Source organism: Convolutriloba macropyga, chromosome 8, assembly GCF_964194025.1.
Source record: "Convolutriloba macropyga chromosome 8, txConMacr16.3, whole genome shotgun sequence".
Taxonomy (NCBI): domain Eukaryota; kingdom Metazoa; phylum Xenacoelomorpha; order Acoela; family Convolutidae; genus Convolutriloba; species Convolutriloba macropyga.
In genome coordinates this window covers 29,392,900-29,411,491 of record NC_134475.1, presented here as the reverse complement: position 1 = coordinate 29,411,491, position 18,592 = coordinate 29,392,900, and the positions used below count along the sequence as shown (strand labels likewise).

Here is an 18,592-nt window from a genome sequence, read left to right as displayed (position 1 = left end):
GTGCAGTCTACTTATTCTGACCCATACCCAATTTTTATCTGTTCGGGGGTCTGGCCCATATATTAAAAGCGCTTTTTCCCTTTATTTCATGCCATCGTCTGGCACATAGATTAGCCAAGTTTTGAATATCCAAAAGCTCTATAAAAAGTAAAATGGATTGGTATTAACAACGCTTGAGAAGCATTTAAATAGGTCGGAGCTCCTCAAGTGATGTCTGTTTTCAAGAGATTAAACAAAATGAAGCTTAATATGAAGAGCTATTTTACTGACACGCAATTGTTTCAAAAGGAAATGTTTCCTTGTGGGTAATTAGTTCTGTTTCAGATTTCGCTATAAGATTTTTAATGATATTGATTTCCAGTTTTGCAAAAAAGTTGAATATACGCACTCGCATTAAAAACAATTTTATTGTTGAAAATTTGTTGTCAAATTTGCTCACAGTAATAGTAAAGTTTGTCTACCCTCTTTGACAATTAAGTTTTTCAGTTTCAAATCTGTAAATCGCATTACTCAGAAAAGTGTGCCAAAGTCTTATCTAATATTCATAGACAGCACCCTAACTAAATGGCAGAGAAGAATTTTCTGCGCGTCTGAAATTTTCAGGTCCTCTTCTTTGACTTTCGAGATGCCTTCAAAGTTTAAGACCAAAATAATTCTTAAGATATATTTTGACCAACAACACATATTCTTAAGTTCGGCTCCATAAGAAAATACCGCTTGAGCACACTTTTTTCAAGAGTACTACAACTGCACGACTGAAAAGCTTTTGAAACTGTAGAAACGAGTTTTTGCTCGTTTCAACTTTGCAATTTCTTCCTTATGTTTTGCGGAAGAAAGGTAGAATCTAGAGAAAAATCAAAATATTTCGTAGCTTCTTTTATGTTTTTCAAAATTGATTTCGAAAACTTACATTTGTCATGATTAATATTCTGCTGGTTTGCAAATCTCAAAGAGATCGTGTTCTATATTTTGTTTACCGACGTTTCGTGAGCAGTGAATCGTCTTAAATTGCAAACAGGGAATTTATTGCAAACAGGGATTTATTGCTCTATTTGCTCGATTGCAAGTCCATTTGCTTGAATTTGTTCTGGTGCTGACCCTTAAGGAAATCGCGTTTAGTGAATATTATTTCTGAAAACGAGTTTTTTACGGAAATAAAGTGCTTTTTGCGCCTAAGTAGGATTCAAAAAGTATCGAAAGTATGCGCAGCCTCACTGTGGTAAAAAAAACACTGTGGTTTTTTGTGATATCGGGAAATTTCTACCACTTGAGCAAGTTCTACTTTTAATTATTTTGTTCACAACTGAACCGTACTGAAGACTTTTAGTTTCAAAATGTCTAAAAAATGACACAGCACAACTGATTTTTCGAACGCTTTGAAGAGTGTCGGCAAAACAAACTTGTCTGTGATTGGTTGGGTACTTTTTTCATCATTTTCTCTGAAATAGTACCACCCTAGCCGCTCTCAATATCTAAAGGGAATACATCGGATCAAAGAATTTGTAAAAAACCTTATACATGATCTCTCAGACTGCAGATTTTTTAGCCATCCTTTTTTCATTTCTGATTTCAAACAAATTTGAATGTCCTTTTTATTCAGACCTTTTATTTTTTCAAAAACTTCAGTGATAGTGTTATCTGAAAGTACAATAAGTTTGTCCATTTTGAAATTTTCAAAAAATTATGCTTGGTTTTTGCTGGTGCACTGCCGTCTGCCAACGAAAAGTGTCATTCAGTTAACTTTGACTGTGTTGACGCTGAGTTGAAAGATGAGACACTGGTTCATCTTTTATTTATTGACAAGTTCACATAATGACTTGTTTTTAGTTTCAACTTGTATCTTTTGTTTAAAAAAACGCTGTTTTAGCTAATTTGCGTGAAGTTTTCAGTTTGTATGTTTCATTTATCTAATATTACAATGAAAGGCTCCGTTTTTGGCATCCGAATTTCTAATTTTAAGAGTAAACCTATTTTTTTTCTTTCTGTGTGTTTTTCCTTTGGTGATTCATTTTTTTTCGTTCGAATCAAAGTTTATACTTGGCGCCCTTCTGTTGTTTTTATCAATATACTGTTTGTTTTTAATATAATAATATTTTTCTTTAATTTCCAGGAAATCATCATACGTTGTGTTTTTCTGTGCTCCACTTTTTGAGCGTGTTAATTTGCTTTGATAATATGAAATCTCTCCCTGTGGTCTACTTGTAGTTTTTGTTGTAGAAAAACACGGAATATTGAACCGATATAGCAGTGTACATGAACAAGTATGTTTTAATTGTTGACACAAAATTGTTTCATATGTTGACCTGCAGTTTTTGCACACACATAGCATCTTTTGAGCAATGTCTTTCCAGAATGCCATCAACAATCTTTTCATACCCACCTGCAGAAAATACAGATTTGTGATACTTGATGGCCTGTAGTTTTCTCTATACTCGCTCATTAATAGCCCTGTATGTTTTTAAAAATTCGAAAAATCGACCCATGGTCTCCTCAAGACTAATACGGTTGACGCAAGGTCCTTACATGAGTTTTTTCAATCCAGTATTATCTCAACCAAATTTTTAGGTTCGGTTTGTGGACGTGATTTTTAAGCCTCCAAAAATACAGGTATAAAAGTATAACCCTAAGAGCGTCACAAACTAATTTAATTATAACCAAATATTTCTTAAAACTAAAATCGTGAACAAGGGTTAAATTGGCTTCAACCTCAAGGAACGAAGGTTTTCTAGGGGGCACGAAATGAAGAACTGAATGTGAAAACGGATTAAATAAACAACTCGACTTTTTGAATACACATTTAACAACATTTCAGAACACACACAAACACATAAGCAAACACAGAGACACAACTCTTATACGCACACACAATGAAAACACTCGAGGCGAGCCAAGAAGGAAGATTTTTTGACGGATTTTGTAAAGCAGAATTTTGTTTGGACAAGCTCGACTTAAACATCTCACTGATGTTGACCCCCCTTTGCATGAGCGAAGTTTTCGTTTAAGTTGATTTTGATTTGAAAAAACGCCAGCGCCAACAAGTATCGATCAACCCATGGTCGATCCCGTAATGTTGGTAGACACAAAATTTGGGAATATTAATGGTTTTAGACCTCAATTTCGCTGTTAAAAAACAAAAATAAAGTTAGGCTCGATCACTAATTTTGAAAAATGATCAACCAAGAAGTCATTATTTCATACTTTTTTAAGCGTCCCACTTTTTTCAAGATTTCACGTTTCATATCACCCTAGACTTTGAACCTAATCAGTTTTTCGCTCACTTTTCACACTTGTCTCGAGGATTTCAACCTTACAAAATGGTATAAAAGGAGCAATCAAATGGGCAAACTTCTTGGAAAAAATTCTTGGAAGCTCTAAGGCATGTTTCTTGGAAAATTTTATTGGAAGCAAACTTTCCCATAAGACAAAGCATACAATTTTCAAAGATAATTAAAGTGGATAATTGCAAACTTGAAACAGTCACAAAATATAACAACTTCGGCAAAATGGACTTTAAGGTCTATAATTCAGTCAATATAAAGAAATGTTTTTTTTATAAATCGCTCATTTTTCTGAAAACCATAACCAGTTAGAATGAGAGTGACACAACAAAGCCGGCTGACGACCTCTGCGATCCATTTGCTCCTACAATAATATCAAGGAATTCGGAAAAAATATGTATTTGGGTTGAACGGTTATTCAATTGTTGGACTGATTCGCTGCACGATAATTGCAATGTTACTAAAAATTTTAATTGATTTCTTTGAGTTTTGAACTGTGAAATTGGAGTCTAAATAAGTTAGAATATAGTTCTGGGAAGCCTTCGGCAATTGAGTTCTAATTGCCTTAGGCTTCCCAGAACTATACTCTACCATATATTAGCCTTTTCTGGTGCAATCTCTTTGTAAGCTCTAATCAATTTAAAAATTAAACAGAGGTTATCATTTTTGTTGTTCCTTTTAAGAAATTTTTTTAAGAAACAGAAATCGTTTCAACCGCCCGGTTTGAAATGATTCCAATCCCGCCTTTTTCGATGAGTCTTTCACGCCCTTGATAGCTCATGTACCCCTCATTTTTCAACTTCAAAATTTTTTCACATGCGACTTTTCGTAGGTAGCCTGTTATAAAAAAGTTCACTAATTTCACACATATTAAACTCAAATTTCAGCTGCTGACTGGGATGGTGGTGGAAACATTTTTAGTATTGATGTCTTTTATAAGAGCGGGACAAACAACCCCGTGGGATCCGTCGAAGAGGACATTCCTCAACAGTCTTCCCGATGAATGGGACGTATCAACGCACTCACTTGTTATGCAAGTGGATATTGAAAAAGGAGTCTTCACTGGCAATTCAATTTTAACACTTAGATGTACGAAAAATGGAACCAAAAAGATCAGGCATGTTCCCTTTCCCCGGTAGATTTTTACCATGTATGCTCAATGCCAAAACATAAGTAAATTAACCCACTCTCATAGCTTATCTCCTCTTTTTTATCTTGTTGCGATGGAAAAGTGGAAAACTTTCCTTGGAACAAGGTTTCGTTTCAGCAATTGCATCCCCTATATTGCAAAAATGAGGCAACTCTTGAATTGAATTTAAGACAGCGAATAAGCGATCGATCAGAGAATGATAAATTTTTCAAGGCCCTGAACAGCAGTTCGCTTTCGTTAAGCAAAAATCTTGAGAAATTTTTGATATACAACAATGAGAAAACTCTACAAGGGAGGCAATTCTCTGCTAGGCACCAAAGCACATGCAGGCAGGACCACTAGCGTAAGCAATCAATGGTGCAGGCTTACTGCGTCAAAAATTTCACCGTTTACTTCGTAAAACTAGGGGTACTGTCTCACTTTTGACTTTTAATAATTATTGCAAAACCTCGCTTCAATTGATATATTAAAGACTGGTTAAATTGAACAGATATCATGAGGTCTGAATTTACCACTGCTTATGGAAAGATCGTAAACTTCCAATGTAAGTACTCGTGACATCTTTTGAGGAATTAAGAGGAGTAAAATTCTATCAAATTGCTCAAAATTCATATGACGTGCAAAGCAAACGTAAATTGGGTTGGTACTGAAACTGCTACCCACCAACAGTCACTTTATCAAGTAAAACAGACAGTAAAAAGAAGGTTGTCACTAGATCAGAATTTAATCACATTTTTCTCTAATGTTTAACACAAGTGCACAAGTTGAACAAACCTGAAAACAGACCATCTTGTGACAATTTTCTTTTACTTGTGAGAGTTGGATGGAGCTCATCAAAATTACATTGTGGTTTCTGAAAAGTGAACGTACTGTTTTATTTGAATTCTACAGGTATGAGAGAAGACTAGTGTAGGGGATCAATGGCGTAAAAATTGTTTTGAGACTCGATTTAAGCTGGAGTAGTTTTGCCTCAAATATTGAATTTTTACTTCGTGATAATAGAAGGTGCTAATTTAATTTTCCCGTTCAATATATATATATATATATATATATATATATATATATATACATATATATAATTGAACTAAATTTATATTTTTAGCTATTTTGAATCTCTCTCTCTCTCTCTCTCTCTCTCTCTCTCTCTCTCTCTCTCTCTATATATATATATATATATATATATATATATATATATAGATTTTATCTTTACGTTCTTTACGAACGTCTTACAATTAAAACGAACGTCAACTTTTTAAAACTTGGCTAACTTCCATTTTGTTTTAATTCAGTTTCATAAGTATGCAAGGTCAGTAGTCTGGGTCATGAAAAGTGGATATAAGAGTTTTATTCAAAATTTGATTACATGCTGTTAAAACGTGGGGTCTAAACAAGAAATTATTTGTTGGCAAAGAGGTTGGTTAGAGCTAATGTCCTTCTTGCGTTCAGAGTAAAAATTTTTTGCCAGTTTTTCTAAGCATTTTTTGTCTACTTGGTGGTCATTTTTTCATTTGTTTTGTTTCATATCTATGACGTTAACCACTGAATTCAATTTGAATTTTACAGACTAATTTTGATCAGACAGTTGCAGAAAGTTATGATAAATCCGAATGGTTTCTTCAGAAAATTATTTTTGCATTTTTCTGTTTTCTTGAAAGTTCTCAAGATTTGCGACTGTGTTTACCATTGAATACAAATTTTTGATTATCACTTTTCAATTGTGCATGCATTTTTGGTTATTACTTTTTATTAATAGCCGCAGAGCGATAGCTGGGGCTATTATTGTCATTCTCTTGGTTTTTATTCATTTCGTCGTCGTGATGTTTGTTACGACCATATGACGTCACAACCACTTCAAATCTGCTTTTTGTTCATTCGTTCATGCAATCTCAATTGAAGTACGTGTGTGACGTCATTTTTCGCATTTAGTGGAGCGAGTTTTTTGTTCATTCGCGTTATTAAATTTTTGGTCACACTTGACTTACCTCACTCATAAAAAAGACTTTTCACTTTGAATTGAATTTTATTTTTTTTAATTCAAAGAGATAAGGTCAAATGGGCGTGTGTCACTCTAAATGAAGTTTATTTGAGAGCAACTTATAGAGGCAGCAAAAACTTATACAGGTTTTTAATCAAAATATAACATATCAGCCTTCATTGAAAAGACGAATTTTTTTGGTCGGTATTATTTTTACTGATTTTTTAGACTGCAGCTCTCGTTGCGATTACAAACAGTTGCATTACTTTATCTAACTGTTTTTGTGATTAATATCCGCAAAGCGATAGCGGCTATTATTGGTGACATCGTGGTTTTTTACAATTCAAAGAATTTTAAGATGTGTTCGAACATTTTTCAATAATTTTGATCTTTCAAAACGAGATAAACATGTAAAGCTTAGCGGGCATTAAGTTTCATAAGAAGCCCAAAAGGGGCTTTAGTAGTCCTTCAAGTGCTTAGAGTGGTGCAGCTGCTGGGATGGCCTTAATTTAAGGTTAAAAGGTCATTTTTAGGAGTTTTTTTTGCTCAAAATGTTGCAATTTTTCATGTTTTTTGTAATTTTTCTGAGTTTTTTGATTGATTAGTCTCAAGTTGAAGGTTTTAAAAGTTGATGAAGGCCTTTTGCGAGACAAACTTACTTGTTATGACCACTTTATGAGCTATTTGTTTTGGTACTTCAGACACAAACAAAATGATACTAATTTTTGCAATTTTTTTCAAGTTTTTTGAATTTTGTTGGAATTTTTTGAGTTTTTCCAACTTCAGGGGCCAAGGAATCACCTTTAAAGTTTGATAACAGGGCACTATATAGTTTCTAGTACAATGGATTGGTTTTCAACATTTTAATGTCTCGAATTTTAGCATTTTTCGGATAAAAAATGCAATTTTTTTAAGGTCTCCTAAAGTTTTTGTCAATTTTTGATTTTTGTACATTCTCAAGTGCCAGAAAACCTATTTCGCTGTCTGATGAAAATTTACTGGACGGTTGCTAGTTTCAAAACGTTTTTTCAAAACGTTTGTCTTTTTTCCAGTTTCTCTTGCCCCAGTAGCCAGGTCATGCCTCATCCAGGATTTGATATTAAGTTACCAAATGGTTGCTAGGGGGCAATTGAAGGGTTTTCAACTTTTTAATAGAACGAATTTCCATTTTTTGAAACAATAATTTTTTCTAAAAATTAATGCCTATCGATCTTCGAGCAATGAGTTTTTGACGGCTTGGAATTGGTTTCCTGGATAGCCTCTAGAGACACAGAACTGATTGTAAAATTAGCAATATCACAATTTTCAGCAACATTTCATTAACAATGGCAATTGATTTCATTTCTTTTAAAAAAAATTTTCGGTCAATTTCGAGTTAATCATCTTCAAGGGCCAATGAATTTTTTCAGGTCTTGTAGATATGATACGGGACCCATTTCAGAAACAAAAATTGGTTTTGAACATATTTGAGGGGTTGAAGGGATCAAATTTTGCCTTATGGGGTAAAAGCTTCAAGTGTTTTATCAATGAGTATATTTTTGTTTAGTTTCTCAATTTTGTTTTAGTTTCTCATTTTTTTTATATCAATTTGTTTGATTTTTGGCGGGCACTGTTCAATTTATCCGCTGGTAGAGTTCTTCTAAGTTTTTCATTGAGTTCCTCGAATTGTTTTTCAGGACTTGTTCTGCTATGTTTTTTAATTTGTCGTCTCCATCGATGATTCCTACGACCAGGCTTCTTGGAATTGACTTTTTCAATGACTTCAGTGACTTCAACTGCTTTGCAGTTATTATTTTTGTGCGTGACTGCATTTCTGCTATTTGGTCAATTGCGTAACTTACCTCACTCAAGAAATGACTTCTGAATTATGGAACTTTAAATTTTATGAACCTTTACTAGTTAAATATCAATTGTGTGCATCTAAGTAGTGTCAAACTTATATGCCTTAATTCTTGAGTATTAGTCTTGAGTTTTTGATTTCAAATCTTGAAAATATTTTGAAAAAACTTTTTTGGTGTTTTCCTTATAGACCTTATGTGTCATAAATTGACAGTCCGGCTCTAACCCAAAAGTCTAGTGGTCTTTCGAAGGACTGCTGGTCGATCTGTCTATCTTATCCTATTTCTTGAGTTGTTTCAATTCGTGGAAGGCCACAAGCGTCTATCGCGGCCATTTTCCGGCAATCTTCCGGGTACGGGTATGTTTATAGTACGAGTTTATCGCAACTTTTATCGCCACAAGTCATGCAACAAGTGAATAAACTTAAGATCAAACGTGAAATAGCTCACTTTATTCATGTCTTATAAGACTTGACTCACTCTTATGATCTTTTTGGCATGATTTTGAGACTAAAACTCTACGAAACCTGCGCCGCACCTCAATTCTTGCAGTCTGACTGCTATGTTTTCTCATAAGGCTAGGTTATATAGTGGTTTGTGCTATTTAGTTACTATAACTTTTGGTTATTTTTCTTTTTCTAGATCTTTCCGGAATTCTTCTTGCTGTGTTTTTCATCCCATCAATTTTTTTGCAGCCTGTGACGTCACGCCAATTAAAAAGCTTTTTCTTCACTTTCCTGTTCACGTCACGCCAGATATTTGTACACTTATTTCTGCACTTCATAAAATATTTCTTGACGTGACGCTATTTTAAAGTGAGTTTTTTTGTTCATTAGCGTGAATAATTATTTGGCCACAAATAAATTCCTCATTTCAAATTTTTTTTACCCATCTCAAATTGACTTTGCTCACTTTAATGCGATAAGTGAAATGAGATGAGTGTAATTTATTTTGATGCATATCCAACAATAAGTAGATGAAGCCAATTTTGTTAGTTTTCTGGCCGGGTTGTACTTTGACACTACAGGTCTACGAAGACTTCGCAGCTCTTCTCTGGCAATCTCTTGTCTATGTTTTCACTTTTAGCTGAGAAATAAAATATTTTTTTTTCTAAAAAAAAAAGTTTTCGCTGTTGTGTGATATGAATGACAAGGCGTGCTCAAGTAATTGAGAGTCGGCAAAGTTGGTCACTTGTCCACTTTGATTTCTTTCCAGAGTTCTTCCAGCTATCTTTTTTATTTTCTCATCAACTTCTCTACGGCTTGTCATGTCACACCAACTTCAAATCAGTTTTTCGTTCATTCATTTGTGCAATTTTGCTAACTGAATTTTGTGACTGAGGCCATCTTTCGTATTTTGCAGCAAGTTTATTGTTGATCAGCGTGAATAGTGTTTTGGTTGTAAGTGACTTCATTCTTAAAATGTTTTCACCATTCTCAAATTGACTTGTTTACGTTACTGGGATGATAATGTCAAATGGGATAGGTGTAATTCATTTTGACAAAAGCACAAAAAGATATTTTACATGGTAAACTGCCTGTTTTTGACGCCAATTGTAGTCATCATAATATTGGTGGTTTCTTGTGACTTATATATCAATCGACGCATAATCATCAGAAGTTTAATTGATGTAATGCTGATTAAACTTACAACTTTACTTCCGGAGGAAATCCAGTTAGTAGTGGGCCAGTTTTCCATCTCCAACTGTATTTTCAGTCACACTTGACATCTGTTCAACCTGCTTATGCCTCCATATTTTTAAACTCCATGGAAAACTAGCCTACCTCTATCTGGATTTCCTCTGAAGTAAGCTTGTCAATTTATCCAAAAATAAATGTGTAAAATTTCGATGATTATGCGTCGACTGATATGAAAATACAGAAATCAAAAGAAACTACCAAATTTATGTCGGCTAGAAATGGCTTTCAAAACAAGCAATTTAGCCTGTAAATAGCATTTTGTACGTTTAATCTTGTCAAAGAATGTATTTCAACAATCAGCAGATAAAGACGATTTTGTAATATGTTTTTTGAGCTACAGGTTTACGAAGCTATCGTAGCTTTTTCTGCCAATGTGTAATGTGCAGAAAGGGTAATTTTTTTTACGGGGGTGCCGGAGGGGGAACATTTTTGACATCAGAGTACATGCTAATGTGGCCGAGGCTCCAACTATAACAAAATTTGGCTTCCGTAACAACGAGGGAACCAGCATAATTTACGAAGGACGGAGAGGTGTTATACATACTTCCATGGACTGGGATAACCAAATTTTCACATTTTATCCCAATGCTACCGAAGTCACTTTCAATAACACGGACTCAGTTTCTGTCGTACTCGATTTCCGTTCACGTGTTTACGAAAATTTAAAAATGGGAATATTTAAACCGTTCCCAAGGAAGAAGTCATTTATAACTCAACTAATCTTCTTTCAGCAAAGAACGCATATTGACTGGAAGAGAATTCCCACACGATGAAATCGATGCCGGAATTCTAGAGTTCGTAATCCAGTACTCTATAACGTGGTGTGAAGCTAAGTTCCAAATTGACCTTATTTGGGACAAATTGGATTTCGTGTTTACCGAAATGGAAGTTAGTGGAATGGAAAATCCTGGGTTAATCTTCCTAAAAGTCTCATTTATTTGTAAAGAGTGTGTGATATCAACAATTGTGCACCAAATTGTGCATCAATGGACTGGAGTTCGAATAACAATTGACAGCTTTGACAATATTTGGATCTCTGAGGGTCTTACGGGTTACATAACTTCCCAGATCCTGCAACAATTGCAGAAATGGAATAGAATTCCTTGGAAGAGTTACCCTTTGAATGAATGGTTGCAATATTACAGCAGCAAGGTTGCTTTAGCAGTTATTGATGGGAGATACACGGCCGTTGATAGAGGAGAGGGGTACTGGTTGCAGAGTTATTTTTACGCTAAATTGGGTAACACTATTGCCAACTTGGACGACTTCATGGGTCACACTCTCATGCAGGTAAAACACGCCTCCTTCTGTGACGTGACAACAGTGAAACAGTTAAGGAAACAAAAGCCACTAAAATGGACATCTGTTGACGCCTATTTCAATCTTTCAAACTTGAACTGTAGTTTCTCTCCCTCATACACACACGGATACATTCACACATACATGCACACAAACACACACAGACACACAGATATTAATACAGTACACTAACGGCCTTGTCTATCTACTAAAAATGAGATAACAAGCAGTGATGACTCATAAGATACACCAAATTATAAATGGTAAACTCGCTCTAAGTTTGAATAAGCTAACTGCAGACTGTTTTGTCATGACTCACAAATTCCGCTAAATCTAATTTGAGAACCGGGATCAACTTGTGAAGGCGGATGCGAATCAGCTGCTGAGCAGCATACCCCTTTCCCATTATAGCCCCTCCCCTCCCCCAACAAAAATATAGCCGCTTCAGTACCTTTACCATAGTTGAGCGCAAATACGTTTTATGGCAACTAAATTGAGGAAGGCTATAACATGAAAAAAAGACCCGGAAGTAATTTAGCACCCTATAGTTTGAAGAAGCATCAAATTAGTGTCTGACTAAATAACAACAATTGACTGAATGAATGGGTGCAATATTACAGTCCTAAGTGAGCTTTAGCAGTTATTGACGGGAGATATACGGCCGTTGAAAGAAAAGAAGGGTACTAGCTGCAGAATTATTTTTACCCAAAAATGAGTAAGACTATTGCCAACATTGACGACTTAATAGGCCATACTGTCATGCAGGTAAAACGCCCCTTCCATGAAAACAGTAAAACAGTTGAGGAAACAAAGGCCATTAAAATGGACAGCTGTTGACGCCGACTTCAACCTTTCAAGTTGAACTGTAGTTTCTCTATCCCATACACCTGCGCACGCACGCACACACACATACACATACACTCACAGAAAACCCACACTCAGATATTACTACAGATTCGTACATTAATGGCTTTTTCTAGCTACAAAAATGTGATAAAAAGCAGTGATGACTCATAAGAGAGGCCAACTTATATATGGTAAACTCCCTGTAAGTTTGGATAAATTCACTGGAGACTGTTTTATCATGACTCACAGTTTTCGTTAACTCTTAATTTGAGAACCGGGATCAACTTTTAGAGGCGGATGCGATTCAGTTGCTGAGCAGCATACCCCTTTCTCATTATCTTTCCCATTTTGCCCAAATCACTCCCACAAAAAATTATTGCCGCCTCACTATTTTTACTATAGTTAAACGCCAATACGCTTCTTGGCCACTAAATTGATGGAGGCTATAACGTGAATGAAAGGCCCATAAGTAATTTAGCGCCCTATAGTTTTAAGAAGTACCAAAATAAAATCTGACTATAAACCAACCTGTGACATTTCCAAGTAACTTTTGCTCACCTACACTTAAGATTGTCATAACTTTTCTTTTTACTGCTAAAGTTGGATGTAGTCCACCAACAAGAGTCGTTTGAGAAAAATTTGTCCAAAGTCAGTCGGCTCTTTTTCCGTATATGCAGAAAAAAGAATATTTTTATAAAATATCCTAAGGAAAAATTTAAAAAAGGAACCTTTAAAAAACAGATTATTGTGTTCGAGTAATGATTACATTAAGACTGAACATCTCATGATTTTTTTCAATTTGATACCTTTATTTTTAGCCAAAACCTGTGGATGTCATGTGTTTAGTGATGAAGCTAAAGTGAAGATGTCAATATATTTAGTGAGAAGTTTAAATAGCAACTGTTAATTCAAATGTAACAATTTTATATATCAAGAATGAATCAATTTTATAACAGCTGTTTTCAACGGACAAGAAATTGATGTTAATTCTTCACGAAAACTGAATTTGTGCTCTTTAGTGTGAAATCTTATTTCCACTATAATCAGACTAAAATGCACAATTTTTGAAATCAGTTGATTGAATTTTTTTTCTAAATCATACCTTTTAAATAAATGGTTTAGTCTAAAAATTAGTTTACGTTGTTTTCTAAATGTGCCTCCTTCACCCTTTCACCCCCCCCCCCCCCACTCCCAAACCCCTTCAACCTCATTTCACCCGTAATCCAGCACACCACACTGAACCCCTCCCAGGGCTCACTCCCTATGCTCAACTCAACCCTTCAAATAATCTAAAGCTAGCCTCCTTAAACACTCGCCAGCTTTTTGAGAGCAATTCGCCACTTAGTCGGTTATTACCCAATTATTTGGGTTCTTTTGTTCAATTTTGCTAGATTCTCCGCTCGATCCGATCATTTGACATTTTGCCTCAATAACTGGATAACAAGTAAAGCTCAAGGGCATTAAGTCGTTGAGCAGATCTCTTACAGCTTTAGAGCGTTAGAAGTTTTAAATCGTTCTGTTCCTGCAGCTGCTGAGAAAAGATTCAGTAAGCAGAATTTCGTGATCTGATGGTCGATTTGGGAGAATAAATACCTGATGATAGATGAATATAATCTATATTTTAAGAGCGTAACCATAGTATAAGTGAGCACATAAATGGCAAGCCTAATTTTGATCAGGGCTAGTTATACAAGATGGCAGATGAAATGCGATTTTTAGTCATTTCAAGACTGCAGCTGTTGGCTGTTCTTTTCGCTTTAGTGTCTTGGATTCTTAATGGCAGGACGATCCTCATACCATTCAGGCGTCGTGCTCACACCCCAACAACTGGTGAACGAACTCTACTTCTGTCCCAGCTACCAGTCGACCAGCTACCCATCTACAGACATGAGCAAGTTGCTCAGGGACTACTTGTACACGTGGATATACACCGATAACGTATACTTTGTCGAGCTGAATTATGAGATCCTCTACGAGTAAGTTCCTAGTTTGAGAAATTGAGTTTATAGAAAGTTGTGCAAAAACTGTGCAGAATTTATGTGAAAATTTTCCTACAAAAGCGCGGAATTTGAAAGCAATGCGCTGAAAAAGCGATGAAAATTTGTTGAATTTTTGTAAGAAATGAGCTGTCAACGCGCTGAAGTTTTGTATGAAACTAATAAAAAATTTTCTGAAAATGCGTTGAATTTATGCAACAAAATCGCTGAATTATTGTAAAAAATGCGCCAAATATGTAAGAAATTTGATGAAAATCTACTTGTGTACGGTATTTGGTGAAAACGTGCTGAATTTATGTAAGAAATGCTCTGGAAGTGCGCTGAAATTTGTATGAATTTTGCTAAAATTGCGCTGAATTTTTACAAGAAAGCTTCTGAAAGTGCACTGATTTTATGTGAGAAATGCGTTGAAAAAGCGGGACGTATGTAAGAAAGCTTTATAAGTTTTCTGCGTATTCAGCGTAAAAACAAAAATGTTTTTAAAAAACAAAAATGCGCTGAAAGGCGCTGACAACTCGACCCGGTGTAAATAGGGGAGGGAATTTTCTTGCCTAAATTACGTGATGGAGAATACTCCCAGTAATGGCCATGAAACAATCGTTCCATGCATCGAGCTCTTCTTTTTTACCGTACTCAATTTAGACAGAGCATCGTATTGATTCTTCGTTAAGTGACCGGTCACCCAGTTTTGTTTTGCATAGAACTACCGGAAATTATAAGGCCATTCGTTTTTGCTGTTTTCCTACCAATGTTCGACGTCATTTTCAGCTAATGAATTGAATGGTGAAGTTTCATCAAATATGCCTACCAAAAGTTAGAACGTTCAACTAATCAGATTGGTCAAGTAATTCAATACACTGAATTTTTGCGTTCAGTTTACTTAAAAATGGCATATGATCTAATTTTAAATGCTGTACCACGTCTAAAAATCATACCACGTGCGGTCCGTTGAGCTTTATTCGAATCTATCTCATTGATTTATCCTAATAATTTCTTTCTCATTTGGCATAAGGCAATTTCTGAGCATGTTTTTAGGTTCCATTATATCAGCCAAAATACAAAGTCTCGTTAAAAGCATCCACAATTTTAACTAGCCTCATCAGCTACTCCAATATTTATAATTTAACCGCATTTCTTTTATACAATCCAAAAAAAATTTGGACTTTTCTTGTGCTCTGTCTATATTGTAAGATGTTCGCACGAAATTTTGTCGACAATTATGCTCTCAAATGGGATAAAGAATTCCGAATGAGGAGGAATTAGGCTGCAGAGGAATTCTTTAGCAAATATCAATTGCTAAAGTTCTAAACTCATGGCGAAAACATAATTTTTTGAAGTTTGTTTTTCAGCTAAAATTATGTGAAAATTTCCTCATTTTTCGCTGGGGTTTTTAAAAGTTTTTGTTGAATTACACTTATATTGACATTGAACAGAGATCCTAGAGCTCTTGTAGGAAGCCTCGTTGTAGCCTGGCTGAGTATTCAAGAGACATACAGAAAAACTCAAAAAATTGAAAAATTAGCAAAATTACTGATAAGTTGTATAAAAGATATTGGAACTAATGTCCTCGAAACAAACATTGCGCAAATAAACAAGTTCTCAAAAAATGAAGGGAAAGATTTAGAAAACTTTTCTTGTTCGTGAAATGGCATTACCGAAAAATACCACAAAAGACTGATTAACTATCGGGTGCTTCTCATTATGCCCTATCTTAGTGTTCAGATAACCTATAACCCCCAACATATTAAATATACAATAGGGTGGAGCTATAATTTTATTAGGTGCTATAATAGGAAAAATAGTTTTTTTAAGTATGTTTTGGTAACGTCAATTTCTACAAAAAATGCAATGAATTTTTGAAGTTTTTCACTCTTTGTCAGTTTTCGCTTTATTTCAGCCGACAAAAAATTGTATATCTTTCTCATGATTCAATGAAACTTTTTGCTTTATATTAGTTTCCAATACATTATTTCCAAGAAATTTTTAAACTTTTCAGTAATTATTAAGCTAATTTTTCAAACTTTGGAGTTTTTGGGATTTTTATTGCATGTCTCTTATATGCTTAACCGAGCTACAACCAAGTTTCCTGACAGAATTCAAAATAGCCGTTTGTTAGATTTTGAGGAAAAATGGCTTACTTTTATTCAATTTTTCAAATTTTATTTCAGGACATGTCATGCTATGCTTTTTTTACTGATACCCACCGATTACGATATTCGTTTAACAACATAATTTTAGAAGTTGTGGCATTCTTCGTCAATAACAAAAATCGCCAACAAGCATTATTATTCACCCTAGTAGCTTTTTCTTTAGAATCTTAAAATACTATTCTTGAGTAATCTAACTGAATTTGAAGAACAAAATAGTAAATATTGAATTTTTTCCGTTTGTGGACCCCCCCGTACGTTATGCACCCCCAGTTACAGAGCACGTGCCATTACATGGTAAATAATTATGTAAAAATATGGCACGTGCGTCTGGGAGTTGCAAATAATTTGCACCCACTAAGCTGGGGGGGGGACAAACGAAAAAGATCCAAAATAATTAATTGCGCTAAAACGAGGTTTTCGGCAATAAGAGTAGTCCTGTGATTTTTGAAGGCAATTTGTTGCGTGACTTTTATTGTCTGAACCTTTAACTTTTGGACCCCAAGAATGGGACGAACATGTGAAGCCCAGAGAACATTAGGTTGCTGAGTGCCTCTATTAGAGCCTTACGCCCTACTAGTCTCTAAGCCTCTAAATATGCAATTAACCGAAATTGTTTTGCGGAGACCGTAATCGGCCGTTCCTCACTCCACCTGGCATATGGACCCCACTCTCATCCAGCCCTCCCAACTCTATCCCCCAACGCTTGATCGCCACTCCCCTAACTGCCCCCCTAAAAATCCATAAGCCCCAGCTGACTACTACCGAATTCAACCACTTGCCGTCGTTTGAGAGAAAATTGCCCGACTTTAGTCAGTTATATTTATACCACTTTTGCTACATAAGACAAAAAAATTGTCATTTATTTTCCTCTTTTCTTTTTCTCTTTCAATCTCGATAGGCGTCAAGAGGGTCAACTGGTGCGTTTTTACGAGAAATTGACGGTTTCATTTAGAAATTTTGGTTCAGAATCATTACATAATAAATTACCGGACAGCGCTAAAATTATGCTGAAATGCACTAAAAATGTGGTGAACTCTTTCAATATGTGATTCTAATGTTTTGACCTCATATTAAGTAGGCATTTTGAAAAAATAATAATTGCTTATGTTATTTATTCTGTTTAGGACTTTCCCATGCGCAATGTTGAAACGTTTCAGCTCCAATATTTTTCTTTATGTTTAGTTCAGAAAGCGGATCAGTTGAGTACATTCTGACCTCCCAGTTTGACATTCTGTGCCTGGACACAAAAGAAGATTGCCATGATTTCTCTAATCTTCCCACCAAACCCTCATTTGCAGTTACTATCTCCGATTTTGACGATAATATTCTGCAGAGAACGTTTGTTCATTCGGCGGCCCGTTTTGAAAAACAGAAACGACCATTGGAATTCATTCCTAGTCACCATATTCTGTACGTGGCCAACATGCAAAATAAAGGAAACTTTTTAATCAAGTATCCAGACGCGGTGTACAACAATTTTATTTTCATATTCAAGTTAATCCAAACTCAGGGATATAAAGAGACGGAAAAGGAGCTCTCAATTCCCAGAAGGTACGGATACTTTGTCTTGGATATGATTGAATTGAGTCTTCGGAATAAACTTGTCATGACTTATTTGTTCAAAGTTCTTTCGCTTGTGGACGTTTGGAAAGCGCTTTCGGATGATCGGCGAAAATCGGACATAATAGTGGACCATTACAGTTACCCTGTTTATCAGAGAGTTCAAGAGCTGATTAAATGTTTCAAAGGAACCGCAACTGTTTCCTTTTCACACACACCGTGAAAGACTTTTTCGTCTTAGCTAGCTTTTGTGAACAATTTAATACATGTTTTTACACCGGCAATGATATTCATAGCGTGTTAAGAAGCGAGACGATCCATTCCAATTTACGGTGACAAAATATGAGTTATGTATATATCTATAATTAATTGCTATCAAACAAAGTTTGTAGCAATTATATTAGTCCTGTGGTCTTTTTTATACCATTTTTCGCTTGACTTTTCGTCCTGAAAAACTGGATAAACATGTAGCGCTCGGAGGGCATTAAGTCCTCTTAGAGCCTTAAGCCTTACTATACTCTAAGAATGCGATTCGCAAAACTGTTTTGAGGAGACAATTTCATGGTGTGAAGGGCGGTTCATAGTCTTAATAGTTTGTCTCCCTCAGCCCCCCCCCCCCCCGCCCACCATCAGCCCCCATTACCCCCCCCCTCCACCCTCAAAACTCCTATTGTCCACCCTCCTCTGCATCTTGAGTTGAAGCCCCCTCTCATCTAGCATTCGCAACCCTACCCCCCCCCCCCCATCGCTTGATTCCCCACACATTCTGGTCAACCCCCATGCTACCATCCCTCAGCCC

General features: G+C 35.6%; 1 protein-coding gene across 1 annotated transcript; it reads left to right on the top strand.

The window, feature by feature from the left end:
• Positions 1 to 4,204: 4,204 nt before the first annotated feature.
• LOC142345012 (uncharacterized) lies at positions 4,205 to 18,016 on the top strand. The gene is made up of 4 exons (XM_075397096.1): positions 4,205 to 4,395; positions 10,673 to 11,231; positions 13,848 to 14,062; positions 17,416 to 18,016. The coding sequence occupies exons 1-4, from the start codon at positions 4,205 to 4,207 to the stop codon at positions 18,014 to 18,016; spliced, it is 1,566 nt and encodes a 521-aa protein (XP_075253211.1).
• The last annotated feature ends 576 nt before the right edge of the window (positions 18,017 to 18,592 follow it).